General features: G+C 38.7%; 1 protein-coding gene across 50 annotated transcripts in view; it reads right to left on the reverse strand.

The window, feature by feature from the left end:
• TRIP12 (thyroid hormone receptor interactor 12) overlaps nucleotides 1-21,534 on the reverse strand; it is a 147,609-nt gene that overhangs the window by 12,071 nt on the left and 114,004 nt on the right. For 26 of the 50 annotated variants that reach the window (XM_081585463.1, XM_081585451.1, XM_081585449.1 and 23 more), the window contains 14 exons: nucleotides 19,822-20,029; nucleotides 17,522-17,622; nucleotides 17,127-17,301; nucleotides 15,891-16,032; nucleotides 14,830-15,021; nucleotides 12,998-13,149; nucleotides 11,377-11,549; nucleotides 10,853-10,926; nucleotides 10,571-10,770; nucleotides 9,829-9,956; nucleotides 8,499-8,650; nucleotides 7,670-7,812; nucleotides 6,493-6,649; nucleotides 2,271-2,369 (listed from right to left, as the gene is read on the reverse strand). In XM_081585463.1, coding sequence (XP_081441589.1) covers nucleotides 2,271-2,369; nucleotides 6,493-6,649; nucleotides 7,670-7,812; nucleotides 8,499-8,650; nucleotides 9,829-9,956; nucleotides 10,571-10,770; nucleotides 10,853-10,926; nucleotides 11,377-11,549; nucleotides 12,998-13,149; nucleotides 14,830-15,021; nucleotides 15,891-16,032; nucleotides 17,127-17,301; nucleotides 17,522-17,622; nucleotides 19,822-20,029 — 2,096 coding nt within the window. The remainder of the gene's footprint in view (nucleotides 1-2,270; nucleotides 2,370-6,492; nucleotides 6,650-7,669; nucleotides 7,813-8,498; nucleotides 8,651-9,828; nucleotides 9,957-10,570; nucleotides 10,771-10,852; nucleotides 10,927-11,376; nucleotides 11,550-12,997; nucleotides 13,150-14,829; nucleotides 15,022-15,890; nucleotides 16,033-17,126; nucleotides 17,302-17,521; nucleotides 17,623-19,821; nucleotides 20,030-21,534) is intronic. The other 24 variants (XM_081585429.1, XM_081585468.1, XM_081585455.1 and 21 more) reach the window with 1 other exon arrangement.

Consider the following 21,534-nt stretch of genomic DNA (forward strand, 5'->3'; position numbering starts at 1 on the left):
GTTGTGCTTTTTATATTTTAGTTCATAAAGGGGATCAGTCCTGGGTGTTCATTGGAAGGAATGATGTTGAAGCTGAAACTCCAATACTTTGGCCACCTCATGCGAGGAGTTGACTCATTGGAAAAGACCCTAATGCTGGGAAGGATTGGGGGCAGGAGGAGAAGGGGACGACAGAGGATGAGATGGTTGGATGGCATCACTGACTCGATGGACATGGGTTTGGGTAAACTCTGGGAGTTGGTGATGGACAGGGAGGCCTGGCTTGCTGCGATTCATGGGGTCGCAAAGAGACGGTCACGACTGAGTGACTGAACTGAATCATTTTAACAACACCATGGGGTAGGTACATTTATTGTGCCCTTTGCTGCGTTATCACTGGGGAGTTTACATAACTTGCCCAACTTCATATAGTCAGTAAGTGGCAGCACCAAACTTGCCAGTCCAGGCTCCTAACCTTTCACTGTCGGGGTGGCTGGGTCATCTGTAGCTCCAAACCCTGGGCCTCGGTGGTCTGCTGAGCCCACAGACTGGCTTAGTTCCTCCCTGGCTTACCAGTCATCTCTATTTGATAATGGAGCCCATTTTGTTCTGCCATTCTGGATCAAGCTTCTTCTAGAGCTAGTGAAAAAGACTTCCTAACAGCCACCAGCTGACTTAAACGGTTGAATTTGGCTTATAACCTGAGGTCCTGGGCACATATGAAGCCAGCACCCCTTCCAACTCCTCTTCCCCAACTAAGCTGGCTCACAGACTCTTTGTTTCCAGAGTCATCAGGTGAGACTCATTAATGAAAATCATAAAATTATGATCTATCTGTAATTCAATCCTGTCCCCTGGAATAATCAGTGTGATGCTATTCTGAACTTGTTTAGGACTCATGTAAGATGCAACCTGAAGAGAGGCATTAAGGATGAGAGAGAAAGGACATTCATGCCTGGTGAGAGGAAAATATGGAGTTAAAAAAAGTAGACAAAGCATGTTTAAATAACCAAGCAGACCAAGCTGACTAGAGCAAAGATTTTAAAGTTTTATAAATAAGAAATCTGGGCTTGTAAACACATAAGAACTGTATCTCTTCAGCCTGGCAGATTACAGCCTGTGGGGGTGCAGAGAGTTGGACACGATGGAGCAACTGAGTCAGCCAGCAATCAGTATAATGGAACATTGTATGTTATGTTCATGAGTTTTAGAAATCTAAAACCTTAAGTTTTGTCCTAAGAAAAAAAAAATTAAGGGAAAGAGGAAGGAAAGCATCCCCAGGAAACTCAATACTTCCGGGTCGAAGTACACAGAAAATCATTATTTGAGCCTCTGGTGCACTGGCCTGGCTATTTAAAAACATCTCAAAAGAAACAAAAGACAAAGGTTAGAAAGAAAAGTTGTCTTTTTTCATTGATGACCTCACTGTCTCCAATGTGGATCAGTTAACTACAGCTCAGGGCTACTGCCTGCTTTGTACAGTCTGTAAGCTAAGAAAGAGTTTACAGTATTAAAAATTCTTTAATAATATCTCATAATGTGTAAAAATTACATGATTTCAAATTTCAGTGACTACAAATAAAGTTTCACTGACATACGGCCACACTCATTTCGTGTCTGCATTGTGCAGGGCCATGTTCAGGCTACCAAGGCAGAGCTGAGATGTTCTGATGAAGATCCAAGGGCCCACAAAGCCTGAAATGTTTATTTTCTTGCTCTTAATAGAAAAGTTGCCCAAGCCCTGTGTCTACAACCCTCCCAAATGATCAATTTAGAAATTTCTAGAACCAATAATTAAGTTTATCAAGGTCACAGGAAACAAAGTCAAGGATAACAAAGAATAACAGCTGGGGACTGACTGTAAAATGGTCAAAAAGAACTTTTTGTGGTGATGGGATTTTATTCTTTATCTTGATGTGGTAGTGGTTATAGACTGCATACATCTGTCAACTTTCAGAACTGTGTAACTTAATGACAAAAGTGTAAATTTATTATATATGAGTTGTAGCTCAGTAAACAGCAGTTGGAAGATTTTGAAAGTTATATTTAAAACCTTTCACTTTATCAACCTAAACAAACACTTGCTTTTATGCCAGGAAAAAAAACCACTGTCTTTCATTATACAATGTAACCTCAAAAAATGGAGAACTTGGAACAAATCACTGAAGGGAAAACAGACTAAATCTCAGGTTCTGAGATAAATCTCCCAATCGTCTTTTAGAATTTCACTGGACCAAGCAACTCCAGTGCCATCCTGTAACGAGCACAAGTCAACAGCCTCCTCAGCTCACCTCATTTTCATACTGGATTTCTAACATGGCCCGTGAGCTGCCAAGATCCTGCATCACAGACTCTGCTTGTTTCAGCAGCTCTTCTCTGTTCACAGTACGCTGCAAAACAAGTACAAATGTGAGAAGATTTTAATAAATACGTGGCATTTCTCTCGGGGGGGGGATCAATTCAAATGTTAAATATTATTTCTTTAAAAAAGCACACCTCAGAAAATGTTTAAGATACAGCTGCAGTGCTACAAACATCAACAACATCCTGCTATCGTGAAGAAAAGCTAGATGTGAGTGTAATTACTATCTTGAGCCCATGGGACATTCAGAAAATTCAAGTCGGTAAAGGAAGGATCTCTGTAACCTTCTCAAACATCAATGGAATTCAGGGCTGTGGCTCCACCAAGTCTCGATGGGTATATTTAGAGACGATGGAGAAGTATCCATGCAGGTGATAGGTGAGCTGCAGACCTACTGGCTCTGACCTGCAGAGATCCTACAAGCACCATTGCAAACATCTACTGAGGAGATTCATGACACCAAGAAAGATACTGATAGATTCCCAAATTCTACCAATGCTTTGTGTTTCAGAATGATAAACGATATGAATAAAGACATGATTTAAGAAAAATGTTTTTCTGTTTCACGTCTCATTCCTCCCACTCCCCCGTTTCATGCCATTACTAACGGCTTTTATGAGACTTCTGGAGACAGAAGTTTTTATTAGGAAGACAGACTTGAATAAGACTCCTCAGCAAGAAAGACACAGATGAATGCAGAAGTCCCGAGTAAAAGGCAGGGCAGTGTGGAAAGTGCAGGACAGGTCTTCGATGGAAACAGCCCACGGCTGTGTGGTTTAGAGCTATCAATATGAGGCCAGGATTAGAAGCACAAAAAAATGAAGTCAGCAACACAAGGGCTGACTGGCTTAGAGACATGAACTACATCAGGGATGTGGTGTATCTCTTCTAATTGAACTGATTCGTCAAGGGAATGATGTGGATTTGATTAATTCTACCTATAGCATAAAGGCATCAGTTGTAAAAGGGAGATAGAGTTCGTAATTTAGAAAGAAAAGGAAATCTCAATGAAAGAACACAAGATTCTTCCTTCACACAAGAGTTATGGAGACTAAAAGAGGAAAAACAATCATAAAAATCATTATAGAAACTGAGGATGGGAGAGGACTCTTACTGGAGTAAAGAAGAATCCCAAGAGATTCGAAGCGATTGACAGGAAAATACGGAGAACACATTTGCATAAGAAGAAAACCGAAGACTATGACTAAGGTAGGTCCATGAATCAAGGTCCACGTTAGATCCATGAATCAAGGCAAATTGGAAGTGGTCAAACAGGAGATGGCAGGAGTGAACATTGACATTTTAGGAATCAGCAAACTAAAATGCATTGGAACGGCTGAATTTAACTCAGAAGACCATTATATCTACTGTGGGCAAGAATCCCTTAGAATAAATGGAGTAGCCATCACAGTCAACAAAAGAGTGCGAAATGCAGTACTTGGATGTAATCGCAAAAACAACAGAATGATCTCTATTCGTTTCCAAGGCAAACCATTCAATATCATGGTAATCCATGTCTATGCCCCAACCAGCAGTACTGAGGAAGCTGAAGTTGAATGGTTCTATGAAGATCTACAAGACCTTCTAGAACTAACACTCAAAAAAGATGTCCTTTTCATTATAGGGGACTGGAATACAAAAGTAGGAAGTCAAGAGATACTGAAATAACAGGCAAGTTTGGCCTTGGAGTACACAACGAAGGAGGGCAAAGGCTAACAGCGTTTTGCCAAGAGAACACACTGGTCATAATAAACACCCTCTTCCAGCAACACAAGAGACGATTCTACACATGTACATCACCAGATGGTCAATACCGAAATCAGACTGATTACATTCTTTGCAGCCAAAGACGGAGAAGCTCTATACAGTCAGCAAAAACAAGACTGGGAACTGACTATGGAACTGACTATGGCTAAGATCATGAACTCCTTATTACCAAATTTAGACTTAAATTGAAGAAGGTAGGGAAAACCATTAGACCATTCAGGTATGACCTAAATCAAATCCCTTACTATTATACAGTGGAAGTGACAAATAGATTGAAGGGATTGGATCTGATAGATGGAGTGCCTAAAGAACTATGTCAGAGGTTCACAGCCTTGTATAGGAGGCAGTGATCAAGACCATCCCCAAGAAAAAGAAATGACAAAAAGGCAAAATGGCTGTCTGTGGAGGCCTTACAAATAGGTGAGAAAAGAAAAGATGCGAAAGGCAAAGGAGAAAAGGAAAGATATACCCATTTGAATGCAGAGTTCCAAAGAATAGCAAGGAGAGATAAGAAAGCCTTCCTCAGTGATCAATGCAAAGAAATAGAGGAAAACAACAGAATGGGAAAGACTAGAGATCTCTTCAAGAAAATTAGAGATACCAAGGGAACATTTCATGCAAAGATGGGCACAATAAAGGACAGAAATGGTATGGACCTAACAGAAGCAGAAGATATTAAGAAGAGGTGGCAAGAATACACAGAAGAACTATACAAAAAAGATCTTCATGACCCAGATAACCACGATGGTGTGATCAGTCACCTAGAGTCAGACATCCTGGAATGCGAAGTCAAGCGGGCCTTAGGAAGCATCACTACGAACAAAACTAGTGGAGGCAACGGAATTCCAGTTGAGCTATTTCAAATCCTAAGAGATGATGCTGTGAAAGTGCTGCACTCAATATGCCAGCAAATCTGGAAAACTCAGCAGTGGTCATGGGACTGGAAAAGGTCAGTTTTCATCACAATCCCAAAGAAAGGCAATGCCAAAGAATGCTCAAACTACCGCACAAGTGCACGCGTCTCACATGCTAGCAAAGTAATCCTCAAAATTCTCCAAGACAGGCTTCAACAGTTCGTGAACCATGAACTTCTAGATGTTCAAGCTGAATTTAGAAAAGGCAGAGGCAACAGAGATCAAATTAACAACATCTGTTGGATCACTGACAAAGCAAGAGAGTTCCGGAAAAACATCTATTTCTGCTTTATTGACTATGCCAAAGCCTTTGACTGTGTGGATCACAACAAACTGTGGAAAATGCTTCAAGAGATGGGAATACCCGACCACCTGACCTGCCTCCAGAGAAATCTGTATGGAGGTCAAGAAGCAACAGTTAGAACTGGACATGGAACAACAGACTGGTTCCAAATGAGAAAAGTGTACATCAAGGCTGTATATTGTTACCTTGCTTATTCAACTGTATGCAGAGTACATCATGAGAAATGCTGGGCTGGATGAAGCACAAGCTGGAATCAAGATTGCTGGGAGAAATATCAATAACCTCAGATATGCAGATGACACCACCCTTATGGCAGAAAGCGAAGAAGACCTAAAGAGCCTCTTGACGAAAGTGAAAGAGGAGAGTGAAAAAGCTGGCCTAAAACTCAGTGTTCAGAGAACTAAGATCATGACATCCTGTCCCATCACTTCACGGCAAATAGATATGGAAACAGTGACAGACTTATTTTTTTGGGCTCCAAAATCACTGAAGGTGGTGACTGCAGCCATGAAATTAAAAGACGCTTGCTCTTGAAAGAAAAGTTATGACCAACCTAGATAGCATATTAAAAAGCAGAGACATTACTTTGCCAACAAAGGTCCGTCTAGTCAAGGCTATGGTTTTTCCAGTAGTCGTGTATGGATGTGAGAGTTGGACTGTAAAGAAAGCTGAGTGCCGAAGAATTGATGCTTTTGAACTGTGGTGCTAGAGAAGACTCTTGAGAGTCCCTTGGACTGCAAGAAGACCCAACCAGTCCATCCTAAAGGAAATCAGTCCTGAATATTCATTGGAAGGACTGATGATGAAGCTGAAACTCCAATACTTTGGCTACCTGATGCAAAGAACTGACTCACTGGAAAAGATCCTGATGCTGGGAAAGACTGAAGGCAGGAGGGGAAGGGGACGACAGAGAACGAGATGGCTGGATGGCATCACTGACTCAATGGACATGAGTTTGAGAAAGTTCTGGGAACTGGTGACATGACAGGGAAGCCTGGGGTACTGCAGTCCATGGTGTTGCAAATAGTCGAACATGACTGAGCGACTGAACTGAAGTGAAGTCTCTAAACCAACAGGGAGAATTAGATGCATCACATGTGTAGTTTTCCCACTATTTTGAAAAGCTCAGTATGACTTAACTTTAAATACTTATAGGAGAAACTTACTTTTTTCCTGTCCAATCTAGGTGCAACTCTGCTATCTTGAGAATCAGACTGGTTGATCTCTGGGTTGGTATCAAGTAATCTTTGCATTGCTCGGTCCCGATCAAATGCAGTTACATAGAAAAGCATTTGCCGGGTATCAAAAGGGAAGAAAAATGGGCTGTAAAAAGATGCGATATAAATGTATTAACTGAATTAGAATCAGAAACCACTTAAAAATTCTATCTTAGAAACTTTTGATATGATACAGATTAATAATTACAATGTAATCAATAAAAATGGTCTACTCAAAATAATTTTGAATAATTTTCATAATTCTTGCCATGAACTTTCTAAGTGATTTAGTAATAATGTATTCAGCAGCCATTCACTATGAAATCTGAAATTCAACCACTAAGATCAAGTCCATCCAAGATCATCTTTAATCTACCCACCAGTCTCTTAGTAAGTATGTATAACATGATTAGGGAAGGCTAAATTTTAAAATATAATCACCACTTCACCAGGTTGCCAGCCCACTCCATTCCACCATACACACACAAGTAATGGTTTTACTAAGCTCATGATTTTCCTCTTAGTTTTGGCATTTGTCAAGTCACTCAAAACTGCCAAAAGGCAGCTGGTGGTTTTTAAAAAATGAACGCTGCAGTAACATAGGCCTTGCTACCTCCTGATATATGATTTTGGAAGATATTGACACAGAGCTGCCAAGAGCATTTCTTATGATGATCTAAACATTCAGTATCCATCCCGCCCAATATGGGAATCCAGGTAAGGATATGGATAGTGTGACTAGAAAACTCAATTTTCTTTCAGTAAATACAGCCACATGTGGCTGTGGTTACTGTATTCACCAGTGCAGTACTATTGTCTCTGAGAATGTAGGTCTGGACCCAAACAGGCTTGGAAAATCAACCAACTCCACCCTTGGTTTCCAGTTTTATGATGGAAGATGGTTCAAACTCTTCGGTCAAATATCCTCCTGTTCTTTCCTATTTCACATATAAAGACACGATCAAGTAGACCCAGGACTGGCTCCAGTTCACCCTGTCTGTTTGGCCACTAAAGCGACACCATTAAATAGGCTCAACTGAAGACTATGCTTTTGTAACAAAATAAGTGGAGACCAACACAAATGGTAACACTTTCAAGCCCACCAGGACAGGAGTGATTGTCTTACCAGGTTTTTCCTAGTTCAGTGAGCCATGTTGGGATGTTTCCTGTCATGATTACTAAAGGATCTTGAAGCTGCCTATTTGCTTTTGCTGTCAACTTACTGTTAATAAATTCGCTAGTTGGGATAATCTCCTTGCACATTGCATTCTGTAAAAAAAAAAAAAAAAAAAAAAGCCTACTATGTAGTAAAACATGAGGATTATGTTTCCCATCTTCTCCTTTATCCCCAAATACATACACAGAGTGCTTAGATTTCCCCTGCTGGCTTCTAACACATAGCTTCTCGTTGGTATGTCCCAACCCAAACGACAATTTTTACAATGCATAGCTGAAGCAGCCCAACCCCCACAGGCCACTGGCACTAGCTCAGCCATGGACACACCAGCTGATGTTTCAAGCAAGGCCAACTCCCCTTCATTCTTCCCTCCATTATTTTTATGTATTGAAGACAGCATTCAACTTTTGCCTGACCTCATATACACCTTGAATAAATGGACTTTAAGCTAAACGTACCTAAAGATTTAATTACAATAAATTAATGTTCAATTTTCACTTTGTTGCTTGATTTGACAAATTACAGCTAGAGAATGGTTTATGAGTCTGCCAAGAGAACTAATCCAAGAACACAGGGTGGGGGCAGGGAGGGAGAGGGAGGAAGAAGCTCCCACTGACACGTACACTGCAGGTCACTGGGCTGGGGTTCCTGCTATTTGGCTGAATCACTGGTTTTCTTTCTAGTACAACAGGAAATTGATCAACCACTAGACAGAAACTATGATAACGTGTTATGACAATACAACAGGAAAACTTCAAAAGTAGGCAGCATTACTCACATCATACAAGTAATACCAGTATCTACTGACAGCGTGTAAAACTCTTAAAAGAAGAATCACATCTAATGACGGGTCTTCAAAAGTTATATTTTCGGGTGCTGTGGGTATGAGGTAAACTTCTAAAGGATTTGATACGGACGGGCACACTCCATCTAGAGGGCAAGAGTTCAAAGTTAAGTGCTGATCAAAGTTAGAAAGGTGTAGCTAATGGAGCCAGCATCATCTCACTGTGCCTAAAACAGTGATCACAAGTGATTAAGGTTTAACGCTTAGTATCTTATTAGTAAGTACTGATAGCTTAAACATTTCTTCCTCCTTATCTTATAGATAAATCATCCAGGCTTAGGAAAATTTCACTCTTCCTCCCATACAGATACACTGTAGAGGAGAAAAACTGACTCCTTTGCATTTCCCCTTTACACCAGAAAAACAGTTAACAAGAAAATGGCCATGGAGGAGTAAAGACAAAATATTTAAGTTCACAGTTATAGATATTTCCTGGATTTTTTAATATCCAGTTTAAAATGACCATATAAAACAGAAAAACACTAGCAACTTATAAGGACATGACAAAATGAGAGAGTTTCAAGTAGGATCTGAGATTCCTTTGCTGTTAGATCTCACAAAGTAAAAGCAATTAAAAAAAAAGATTGAGCTGTTATCATTTACTTTTACCAAGCAAAGAAATTAAAAAGTACAACATGATCACTGCATAAAAGGGCAACTTTTTAATATCGAAAACACAGAGACAAATATCTCAAAATAAAGACCTTGTGTTGAAAAAAACTTAGTTCTATGAAAAACAAAATTGCTATGATCACTTATTTCTGTGGACCAGGGAATTTCAACATCACCAGTGACTGGAAATCCCTGCTAGGGAGTGGTTCCCCAGGAAAGCAGCCTATCAGTAAGGCATGGTTACCATCATATTAAAATAGAAGGGCGGGAAATGAGCAAAATCAGACTAGAAGGAAGTACTACAAAGGAAGGTAAGTCAACTGGGAGGTGTCAACTACTTTCGGTAGTCATACTATTATAACGAATAACAATAAAAGCTAAGGGACATCCTGCCAATGACCAGTCTCTTCTTTAGTAACTAGGTTCTACTAATGAAATTTGCTTTTGATTTCATGCAAAAGTTTCCCCAATATTCTCTGAAGATAAGGTTTCATAGGGTTCAATTTAAAGCAACCAAGTGTTTATAGTAATTTATATCTTTGTATGTAAAGCTGTTATACTAGATATAAAACACTGTCAAAACCCTGAGAGCAGGAAGCCTACTGCCTGCCCCATGGCAATGGCAATCCACTGCCCCATTGGCATCACTCACCATTCCACAGCTCATCATGCTTTTTTGCATTTCTAGGGGAAGTTTTTGTTGGAGCTGTCTGGGCTCTTCCTCTTTTACCACCAACACAATCTTTATTACTTTCTTCATCCTCTCGTACAGGTTTGTACCTAAAGTAATAGAGTATAAAAACCAAAGTAGATTTTAAAATTGCAAATTATTCTTCAAGGCCAAAGTGCAAGCCACAGATACCAGTTACCAGAACAACTCTCTGAGATCTAGCCACTCTCTCCCTAGTTGTGGATTTGGAGAAATGTCAGTGGGACTGCTTCCTAGAAAAGACCCCCAGAGACCACCATCCTAGGAGGGGTCAACTCCAAGAGCTGGTTCTGGGAAGAATCACTCTCTTTCAATAAGTATGCAGACATTCATCAACAACGTAGGAAACTGCACCCAAATGCCTCTAAGGGATCAAAGGTGCCAAACTTCCTACTACCTACAGGAACATCATCTTATGTTCTTTTTTGACTTATTTAAAGACTTGAAGCTACTAGAAAAGTAGATACAAGTTATTGCCCAAACACATTTTCATGTAGATTTAATGAGGAAGCTAACATACACACACACACACACACACACACACAAGATGGAACGCTAAAAGTGGCTCTCAATAACAAACCATAGAATTTAGAGTCCATTCTCTCCTTATGCAAGCCAGCCAGTAATAGGAATTCCAAACACACGAACACTGTTGATGAAAAACCAAAGTCATTTTCAGACTTGCCATATCGTATGAGTTTTCGTCCAAATACCAGCTCTTCCTAGAGGATTGCTCTCGTCATCCGTGGACTCCCGTTCATCTTCAGCCTGTATACTGAACTGCCGTACTGCCTGATACACAGTCATGTTATACGGTAGCAAATGCTCTCCGATGTAAAACTGTAGCCTGTGTCTCACATTTCCAGAATTTAAGAACTGAGCGGCCTAAATAGAGCAAAAACAAAATCCATTTAAGCTATCGGCCCCAAACTTTACACAGTAAAACATGGTGGGAACAGCATCCTACCAGAGATTCGTCTATTTCCTCATCAGAGCCATCATCGTCACTGTCTTCGTCGTCTTCTCTTACTCTTCCATACCCTAAGGACCCAAGAAGTCTGTTAAATTCCACGCAATTTTGAGTGGCAAAGAAAAACCTATATATACATCTGTTAAACTAACATACTCCTAGAAAAATATGTATATTACATTTGATCTAATCATTCCTGGAAAAACATGTATATTGTACTTTGATCTACAAAGCAGAAAGATCTAAGAAAACTGTAAGGTACAAAATGTCATTTCTATTACATTCCACCAGCATAAATTAACCCATCACCCACCCAGTCATCCAAGTAAGCAGTCAACCCCTAAAAAAGTTTACTATTTCTATATACTTACTACATATAAAATAAGTAATGAGCACACAAGTTCCTGATGCTAGGTTTTGACAGAGACAGCAATGAACAGGGAGATAATTTATATATCCCTTAATGTTAATTTCATCCCAAATGTACGTGTAAACACACAATATACATATACAGAAAGTACCTCTAACTACAAGGTATCTCTCAATAGCCTGCACCAAAGCCAGGGGGTCAATCTTGACAGGTCCACCCTTCCACTGCTTCACATTTGCACAGTCTGGATGTCTTTGTAACTGGCATTTTAACTGATGTGTGTTGAAAAATTTTAAAGCCTGTGATCCTCTGTTGAGAGAGAAGCTCAAGATAATTTGTGAAAAAAAGTTATTCTATTATTTTCAAAATCAGCATACACTGATTAAAATAAAAGCATGATAATACAAACTCTGCATTTTCCTGAGGCACAAAGTAGCACTTACCAGTTATGTAAATAGTACAGCCAGCAATTCCAAGTTATTGGAAAAGACTTATCATAAAACAGGATGTGTACACATGCATATGAGAACATTCAATCAACATTTCACCTCTGTCCCACCATGAATCTATGTGAGCAGAAATACCTCACCACTGACAATGCATTATTTCCCCAGGATAAAAATTCCTGAACCATTTGAACATGCTCATTTCTGCAATATTTTGCCATTACCGACTAAGTCCTATTTATTTAAAAACAAACAATAAACCCTCATCTTTTGCTTGCAAAGATTTCAGCTAAAAACTAACCTTTACATTTTTACTTTGCTACAGTCTTTTGAGTGAAGCAGTTTAACAGCTACATCAGTCTAGACCTGGTAATGATATTTAATTGCTCATTTCTGACAAGGTCTGGCAAGAGTAAGATACAGAGGAGTTTAAAATGCAGCTATCTACAAGGTTTGATAAGGCATGCAAATAGGGGTATAGGAAAGAATATTCCATTATATTGATACATACATATGCAAACATACATACTTTACACAAATTCAGATAAAAATGAAAAACGTTATGGTTTTCTCATGTATATATTAGAAAGTACCCCTTTATTTCATAAAAATCTTTCAGGACAGTTTAATAATCAAAATTAAATACACTCTATACATTAAGTTTCAAAGCACAAAAAAACCTAGACAACACTGATCACTTCATTATTTAATAATGCATACTGTTTTAATTCAGTCAAAACTGTAAATATCTTTAAGACACACCAGACTATGTTTTTTAAAACCAAACTAATTTTTTAAGTTTTCCAGGCTGCTAGCCATAATATTCCAGGAAGCTTGTAACAGTCTATAAAAACACATCAAGGAATTCAATGGATTCTTTCTATACTTGAGTCCTGTAAAGCTACTACATTATGGGAAAAAATAAACATTTATTCATTAAAACCCATTAAAACGCAAAGTTATAACCACTTGGATAACCTATGAAATCACATTATTACACAGAATGTAATCATTTTGTTATCTGTAACTACAAACTTCTTGAAGAAAAGCTTTATATATTAAAGTACATCAATTTCAGGAAAATTAGGCCTATCGTGACTTGCCAACACAAGCTGGTTTCATATTTTCAAAACATCATGTTTAAGATACAGGGTATAATTTTAGGAATAAAAGTGATTTGATTCACACGTTAGAATATTTAATCTCCTCAGTCCTTATAATGAGTCTTCTTTGAGCAGACCAAGATGTCACCAGACCTCTTGCCACTTTACCTCAACAGAAGTATAAAATCCAGTGGCAAGGGCACACCTAGGCAAGGATCCTTACCTGCCTCCTGTCCCATTTCCACTGGGAAAGTCATGCACTTTGACTGGAAATTGTTCCATCTGGCTGAGGCAGTTGTTCATCTTGTGAACTAATGCCAACAAAGGTGCATTACCCACTGGTTCTACCCGTTCAATGGGCTCTTCTCCAGGAAGCTAAAGTTATAAACAGACCAACAGGTTAAGTAAGGTCTCACGAAATGGAACACTCAACAAGAATATTTAATATGCAGTTTTACAAAAGACTTACTCTACTGTATCTTTTTTGATGGATTTAGCTGGAACAATGCTTCCAAATAAATTATTTCAATAAACACACTTTTTGTATAGGCACACAATCCCATATTCTCAATTCCTAAGTCCAAAAGGCTTGAAAACACTACTCATTTGGTGGCAAAATCTGACCCAGACAGATACACGGCTATTTGAAGTCTTCATTTACCTTTATTTATTAGGAATATTCATATGTTTTGTTGCAAAAATACTTAATGTGTATGGAGTACTATTCAGAATCCACTGGGGATTATCAGATAGTAAGTGGTGTATATACTGTATGGCAGAACTCAAGAAACCCACCCAGCCCCAAGGAATTTCCAATAAGTGATTACAGACTGTACATAATTTTAAGCACGGTATAAAACTATATCCAGTATTAACTATACAGCTAATGAGTCACAAATAATTATCAATTCTGCTTTAGGTAGTGGAACAAGCTAAAATAATGTAAGCAATGCCTGCAAACAATGACCAGACATGGTGACAGTTTCACTAACACACACGAGAGCTGTCCTTAGCCCTATTACACAGTCGATCCAGAGAATCGCCTTCGTTAAGCCATTATGAACAAGTAGAATGGTGTTAAGTCACCAGTGTCCAGGTTACTCTCTTGCTTTCACTCACTGAGGGTGAAGAAAGTGAAGCTGCTCTGTGGCTTCTGGTCTTATAATCCACATTATAAATGATCAACCACTCTTCAATGAAATTGTTAGATCTGTGTCTTCCATACAAAACAGAAATGTTTACATATACTCTATCATATGCCTATAGATACATGATGTCTACCATATTTCTATTAAAAAATATACTGCAAACTGCAATATACTTAAAAACAGATATTGAGAATCAAATACATTCACAACTGTTAGTCGTGTTAGTTGCTCAGAAGTGTCCCATGCTTTGTGACCCCATGGACTGTAGCCCGCCAGGCTCCTCCATCCATGGGCAAGAATACTGGAGTGGGTTGCCATATCCTTCTCCAGGGGATCTTCCTGACCCAGGGATTGAACCCGGGTCCTTCCACATTGCAGGCAGACTCTACCATCTGAGCTACCAGGGAGTGAAAGTGAAAGCTGCTCAGTCGTGTCTGACTCTTTGGGACCCGATGGACTATACAGTCCATGGAATTCTCCAGGCCAGAATACTGGAGCGGGTTGTCTTTTCCTTCTCCAGGAGATCTTCCCAACCCAGGGATCGAACCCAGGTCTCCCACATTGCAGGTGGATTCTTTACCATCTGAGACATCAGGGAAGCCCAAGCTGCCAGGGAGGCCCAAACAATTAATGGTCTGTCTTACACAAAAACACAGAGTCAAGATACATCAACCACAGCACAGGCACTTGCTTCAGTAAGTGCACTTGCCTCACCATTTTGTTGTGTTACTGTTCACCTAATGTATAAAAGATCAAGGAATCCAACTGTGCGTAACAGCCAAGTTAAAACTTTACCTCAATATCTTGACCAAAAACTACTAAAATTACTCCTGGGACGAAAATACCCGCATGAGTGCAAAATGACTCTCAAAATAAGACACACAGGCATGGTTATTAGGTGACTTACTGGAGAAGAAAAAAATACATGAAGGAATCTCTTTAATCTGATCTCTCTGCTCACAGCGTCCTTTTCACTTTTAGATGTCAAATAAAGCAACAGCTGCTTCACAAATCCACTGTGCTGGATTTCAAACGATGAAACATCGGACTCTGAGACTATGCTACGGATTTCTACAAGGCACTCAGCTCCACCATCCACCTGAAAGAGATGAAAACAGTATTCACTGATTTAAAGAGTCCTTACTAAATACATAATTCATATTTCCACCAAAGCAACCTGATACTTGAACACCTTTAAAAAAGAAATCAGGTGGTACAGGGGCATGTGGTGCATTCTTGGTAGATCCTTGAAAAACAATACCTTACAAACACACACATTCACAAAATGTTATTATCTCATGACAGAAAACCAGTGTCCGTTCTGACATTAAAAAAAAAACAACAACCTTACATTTAACCAATGTAGTGTATTCAAGAAAAAAAAGGCAAAGGATGAGAAAGCAAATTGAGGAACAGAGATATAATACCAAAATGAAAAGACAGAACAAGAGTTTCAGGTGTGGCTTTATAGTACATTTAAAGTCTGAATGAAATAAGACGGTTTCTTGGAAAACATGTGCTACTCACAGAGCTCAAAGTACATCAAAATGGAAAAAGAATCAGATGAAACACAAAAGGTTTATGACACCTCTGCCCTCTTGAGCACTCTCAGAGCACAGGTAAAGAGCGGTGAAGGAGGGGCTTTTCAGTGCTAGTACCTGTAGCTGAAGACGACTGAGAGGAGAGATGTGCCTGAGGGACACTTTTGAAATCTCTCCATTTGTTAAGAGATATGGGAGGTGAGGGAAAGAAAAGTCAAAGACCAGATGTCTAGCACATTTAATGATAAAATAAGGAAGCATGGAAGTCAAGAGACAAGTTAAAGAAACATCAGCGCCAAAGGTACACGTCTGGTTAGAAAAGTTGCTCTAAGACAAATAAATCCAGGGAAATCTACAGAGTCACCAAGGCAAGGAGGAGCCAGATGGAAGAGCCCAGAGAAGCAGTCAGGTGCACTGGCCGCAGTACCTGGAGGTTGAGTTGTTCGGTCGCAGCACAAAGTCTCTGAAGGACATTCAATGCAGGGTTGCTTCCATCCATGTTCTCAGAACTGAAGTAACGCTCTACAAATTTATGTGCCTGCTCTTTAATCCAACCTTTAATTTTTTCTCTACAAGAAGGAAAAAGATATTAAAGAAAAGTTTTCAATTATAACTTCTGGTCAAAGGCAGATAGCTGCTACATTTAAAATCCTTTTCTGGCCTATGTTTATAGACTAGTAAATCCAGATTCCGTACTAAACCACTTAAGTTTCAGTTTGAAAATGGGCTAAGATATACCTAGAGAAATGCAGTTAATACTTAAAATACATTTCATGTCACTACATGAAGACCAAAAAAAAAAAAACCCCACAGTTTTAACATCTATGGACTCTACAACCTAACAGTTTCCTAAGTGCTCACTTGAAAGCAATTTTCCAAGACTGTTTTCTAAGGTATAGACACATCTGCACTGTCCTTTATGTTCCGATAGACCAGAAACATGCACCTATTAGGTGCACAATAAGCCACGACAACTGAGACCTCGCTGTCCAAATAATAAATTCTAATAACTTCAAAAATATATTTGCTTATTTCTACTACCTGAAATTCAGAACCACCCACCAATCAAGGCAATCAACCAAACAAAAAGAGCTTGTTTTCCCAATGGAATTTGCTTTTTAAAAATTTCTTATTTGCAGAGGAAGTAATCCCTGTTGGTATGTTACACCCAGAGCCAAACAAAACAAAACAATCCTTAAGGATTTTAAAGGAATAATTTTTTTAAAGCCATAAATTGGTGTGAAATGGTTTAACTGCCAGTTTTACATTTCCAAAAAAGGGCTCTGCTTTAAGATCCTTATGTTCCACTGTGAAGTGTAGAAGAGGGCTATCATAAAAGAGCATGTGTGTGTACAGAAAATACGTCAGTTCTCCCTTTTCCAGAACAAAACTAAGGAACAAGTTCAAAGGGAAACCTATTTGCTTGGTTTTGAACATACAAAACTCCCAACTAGACATGTTGAAATTTTAAAATATAAGAAAAAGTCAGGCATGGGGCTCAAGAACTGAGAATCTGCTCCATCCTGGAGCTATGCAACCTCTAAGCAAAAATTAAAGGCCTGTGTCCATGTTTTGATCTCTATGTAATAGGTACACTGACTAGAATAATGTGAAGCTTTTCCTAATCTAGGAACAGAAGTAACACAGAATCCCCCCACTTCACCTATTATTGGAGATGGTGTCCTTTGAGGCGGCCCTGGCAAGACCACTAACTCCTGCAGTTCGTGCTGGTTCAATGTTGTTGCTGTTCGACTGTGCGCTTAACCTTCCCCACGTTTTTGGATTCAAGCTTGCCAGGAAAGAAGACTTAGGTGACTGAGTAGTGGTGGGGCTTTTAGCTATGGAGAGAACAATAATTAAATCATTTTAGTGTAAATGGTGAAAACCAACAGAATTTTAAGACTTCCACTCTTAACAGATTAATTAGCTACAAGAACTAAGAACACTGGGAATTCAGGAAACTCAGGCGTGATTCAAAGCTGTCAACAAAAATAAAGTATGTGTCTTTAGCTGCTAGTTCCTTTCCCTACACCTCCCCATGGTTTCATCACAAATTACCTTGATTGTCTACTTTGTCATCATCTCTTGGAGGTGAATACTTTGGCCTTCTTGATCCTCGTTTTGGCAGTCGTTTTCTCTTTAGAACATCACTTAATCGACTATCACATGGGAAAACATGGGGTAAGTTAAGCAATTATCATGATCTAATATCATCACTCACTTAAAAGCAAGCCAAATGGCAGAAACAATGTGTTACAAAATACTGTCGTAACAGTATTTTCCATTTAGTGATTATTTAATGCCAACTCTGCACCAACATTCTACAACTGTACAGACACAGAAATTGATTACTTCAGAAAACACCTAGCTATATAAATACCGTGACTATACTGAATTACTAAAAGAAAACCAAATAGAAAGAATATCTCATTAATCCTTGTTAAACTCCATTGTTAAATGTAGCACATAAATGAAGTATATAAAACAAATATACAATGCAGAGAAAGAACCATGCAATCATAAATCAGAAAAAGAATATGTTAAATCTGAGTATCTTTTTTCTTCTCTAATCTAAATGACAGTAAGTAAAATAATAATCACAGCACACTAAGGTTAACATTATCAAAATACTTTCCAATATTACCCAAAGTAACTTCATAGTGTACAATGATAAAAATATCCAAAGTGAATGCATTTATAAATACTTTTATAAAGAATTCAGAGTTATCTGTAAACAAATGTAGCAGAGTGATAGTGTAAATACCTATTTGAATTAGAATATATGAAATACAACACATATGGCCTTGTGCACTATTTTCACTGTATTTAACAACTTTAGAAATAGTTTATAATATCATTCGTAGAATAACAAAACTACGTAAGATGGAAAAGATGAAAAAAAGTTACGGTTCAGTTAAACTATAATCCAAGTAAGAAAAATTTTGAAAAAAAAATTTAAAGTCTTCCAACATCTGACATGTCTATTGAAAACAATAGCATGATCAATATACTTGACAATCAGGACAAGTGAACTTTCAAAGAATAAACTTAATTCCATTTACAAATTTTTATGAACGTCTCATTTAAAACCATATTAGAAGAGAAATGAATCACTTAGAGCTCTGAAAGTCTCTCTCTGAAAGTATTTCTCTTTCCTTAGAAGCACTGACTGTCAGAACCTGTAACCAAGTCTAGTTTCTTAATTTAAAGTAGCTCAGGAGCACTGCCTCTCTGTGAGCTGCATCATATTTTACTAAGCACTTGTGCTAGAGCCCAGGCACCATGCCTGTGCTACAGAGTAAAACCCTGCAATGACCTCAGGTTGCTACAGCAGCTGGGGGAGGGAATTGGGCTGGTGAGGAAACAGAGAGGCGGGCAAGGCTGGGAGAGAAAAGGACAAGACAATTCAACTAGACAACAGGGAAGGTGGAGGGTCCCTGGTATCCTCTAGGTCCCAAAATCCTGGACTGTGCCCATTACATGGTACTACCTAAACCCAGTAGCTTCCTAAGGTAAGACTGTGCCAGGAGTCCCAGAACTCTCAAAACTCATATATACATCAGGGTGGACAACCTCCACCAGGGGGCACCAAGAGCAGCTAGGATTCTGAGCTTTGCAGTTTATAAGATTAAATTTTTGGACCCCACTTATTAAGTATATGCTTTACCAAGATCGACTTTTCAGCTTCCATCAAAGAAAGAAAAACACTTTTAGAGTGTGATTTGTTTCAGTACAAAATGGTAACCAATACGAGGGTTGCTAATGTTCTCAGCAGCATAGTACAACAAAGGAATTAAAACAAAAAAGAGGTGCAAGCAGAGAATTTTCTTCTCAGAATTCTCATTAGCCTTTATTAAGAGCAAAAGTTCCGATATGCCAGTAAAAGACAGATGGGAAATCAGGTTCTTTTCTTACATGCTAAAAATTCCAATTTTTAATAATTTTCACTATATCAATATCTAGATGTCTCAAAGCTGGTAATGTATGTATGCCGCAACATAATATAGTAAATAATTGTTAAGATTATGGTATCAGAAATGAGGCTCAAATCCTTCATTGTTATAGTAAGTTCAAGACATTATGCCAGTCATTTAGCTTTTCTGAGCCTTAGTGCTCTTGTAGGTCAATGTAAATACTATGTCTCTACTGTGGTTTCTAAACATGGCTCAATACAGCAGGTTTTCAGTAAGTGTTCAATTTGCTTCCCATTCTCATTATATACCTAAAAAAAATACATGGAAAAATGGAAATGTACACCCTCTGTAGTGCCCTACATCCTTCACTTCCCTGGGTGCGTCTCAGAGACCAGGGCAGAGTTTCAAGCAAAGAGCACAAGAGTCACTGCAGAATTGACTTACCCTTGAGGGCTCAGGTCTAGAGAATCGTCTCTGCTGTGCTGCAAGCTGGGGGACCCCAGGTCAGCCGAGGCGTGGGTGGCGGCCGTGGCTGTTCCACTGTTGACAGATGGTGTGGACCCCAAGGATCCGGACCCATTTGTACATGCCTTTGGTGGACTCGTCAACAATGTCTCAGATTCTGCTAAGTGTTTTACTTGATGCATTACACCTTTATAGAACAGAGGTTAGAGCATGCGTTAATCAGGACTACCTCCCTACCATTATAAGATCCCTAAATGCTAATGTTGATTCACAAGGAATGACTAAAAAGTATGCAAAAACAGGAAAATAACTGAGGTGCCAGAGTATTCAACCTGACTCCAAAAAAACAGAAGGAAGTAAATTCACATTTAAATAAAGATACTTATATTGAGGATGAGATGGTTAGATAGCATCATCAACTCAATGAACATGAATCTGAGCAAACTCTGGGAGACAGCGAAGGAAGCGGAAGCCTGGTGTGTTCTAGTCCATATGGTCACGAAGAGTCAAACACAACTTAGTGATTGAACACACACTTCTTCTGAGAGGTCTTCCAATACACTCAAAATGTTAAATGGGTTCACATATAAAGTCCTACCATAAATTTAAAGTACCCACTATAAGAATCAAAAACAATTACAAAAATTCAGTGCACCTGTGGCTGGATAGCCAAAAGGTGAGAAAAAGACCTACAATTATTAACTTCAAATGCTACAAGGAGACAAGATCACAGTAACACTACTGCCAATAAAGAGAACACCAGCTATTGAAGGATGGAGATTTTCACATCCCTGCAGGTGTATGAGGAGACAGAACAATAACTCATTAAGGCAGAGATTTATATTTGGGGTTCGACTGTGGGAGGAAGCACATGGAGGGGCGGGGTGGGCAGAATACAGAGGTGTGTGTTCACATGTTCATAACATTCACATTTTTCTGGGGAAGAGTCCACAACTTTCCATCAGATTATTTATATTAAAAAAAAAAAAGTTTTTTGAATGAAATCAAACTTCAAGCATTTGTTCCACAAGTATTATTTGCAACTGTCATATGCCCAGACTGTGAGCAAGGCACTAATATGGCCATGGCTAAGAAAAATGTATTCAGGGCACTTACTAACTAATGAGAAAGATATATTTAACAAGAAATTAAAAATACAGAGTGAACTGCTTATGAGAAATAAAATACAGTGCTGTTGGAGCATATCATAGGGAGATCTAACAATTCGGAAGGCAGGGTAGATATTTAGGAATAAGTGATCTTTAAGTGGAACCTCAAAGAACAGTGAGACAAGCCACATGCAAAGGGGGAGAACCAATCTAGACATCTCCATATACCTCACCATGTATATGCTATACAAATACTCGGGGGTGGGAAATTCAATCTGATAGTATAGTTGATTGATAGGATCAAAAGTTTTAAAACATCACTGAGAAAAAAGACCAAGTCTCATATTCTCATATATACAACTTATATACCAATTCTCAAATCATAAAGCAACTAAAAGCAAATGACAACAAACATAGAATACCTAAAACAAAATAAAAATGCAAGATAACCTAAGGCTAAAAAAATAAGAATATACACCAAGTGTTTATGTAAGCACAGAAAAGGTACATAAATCTAGTTTGTTAACCACAGTTATTGCCTCTGGGATACGGAGAGAGTTTGCCTTCTATTTCATATAAACAT

The sequence above is a fragment of the Giraffa tippelskirchi genome, chromosome 3 (genome assembly GCF_054371585.1).
Source record: "Giraffa tippelskirchi isolate mGirTip1 chromosome 3, T2T-mGirTip1v1.2.pri, whole genome shotgun sequence".
Classification (NCBI taxonomy): Eukaryota; Metazoa; Chordata; class Mammalia; order Artiodactyla; family Giraffidae; genus Giraffa; species Giraffa tippelskirchi.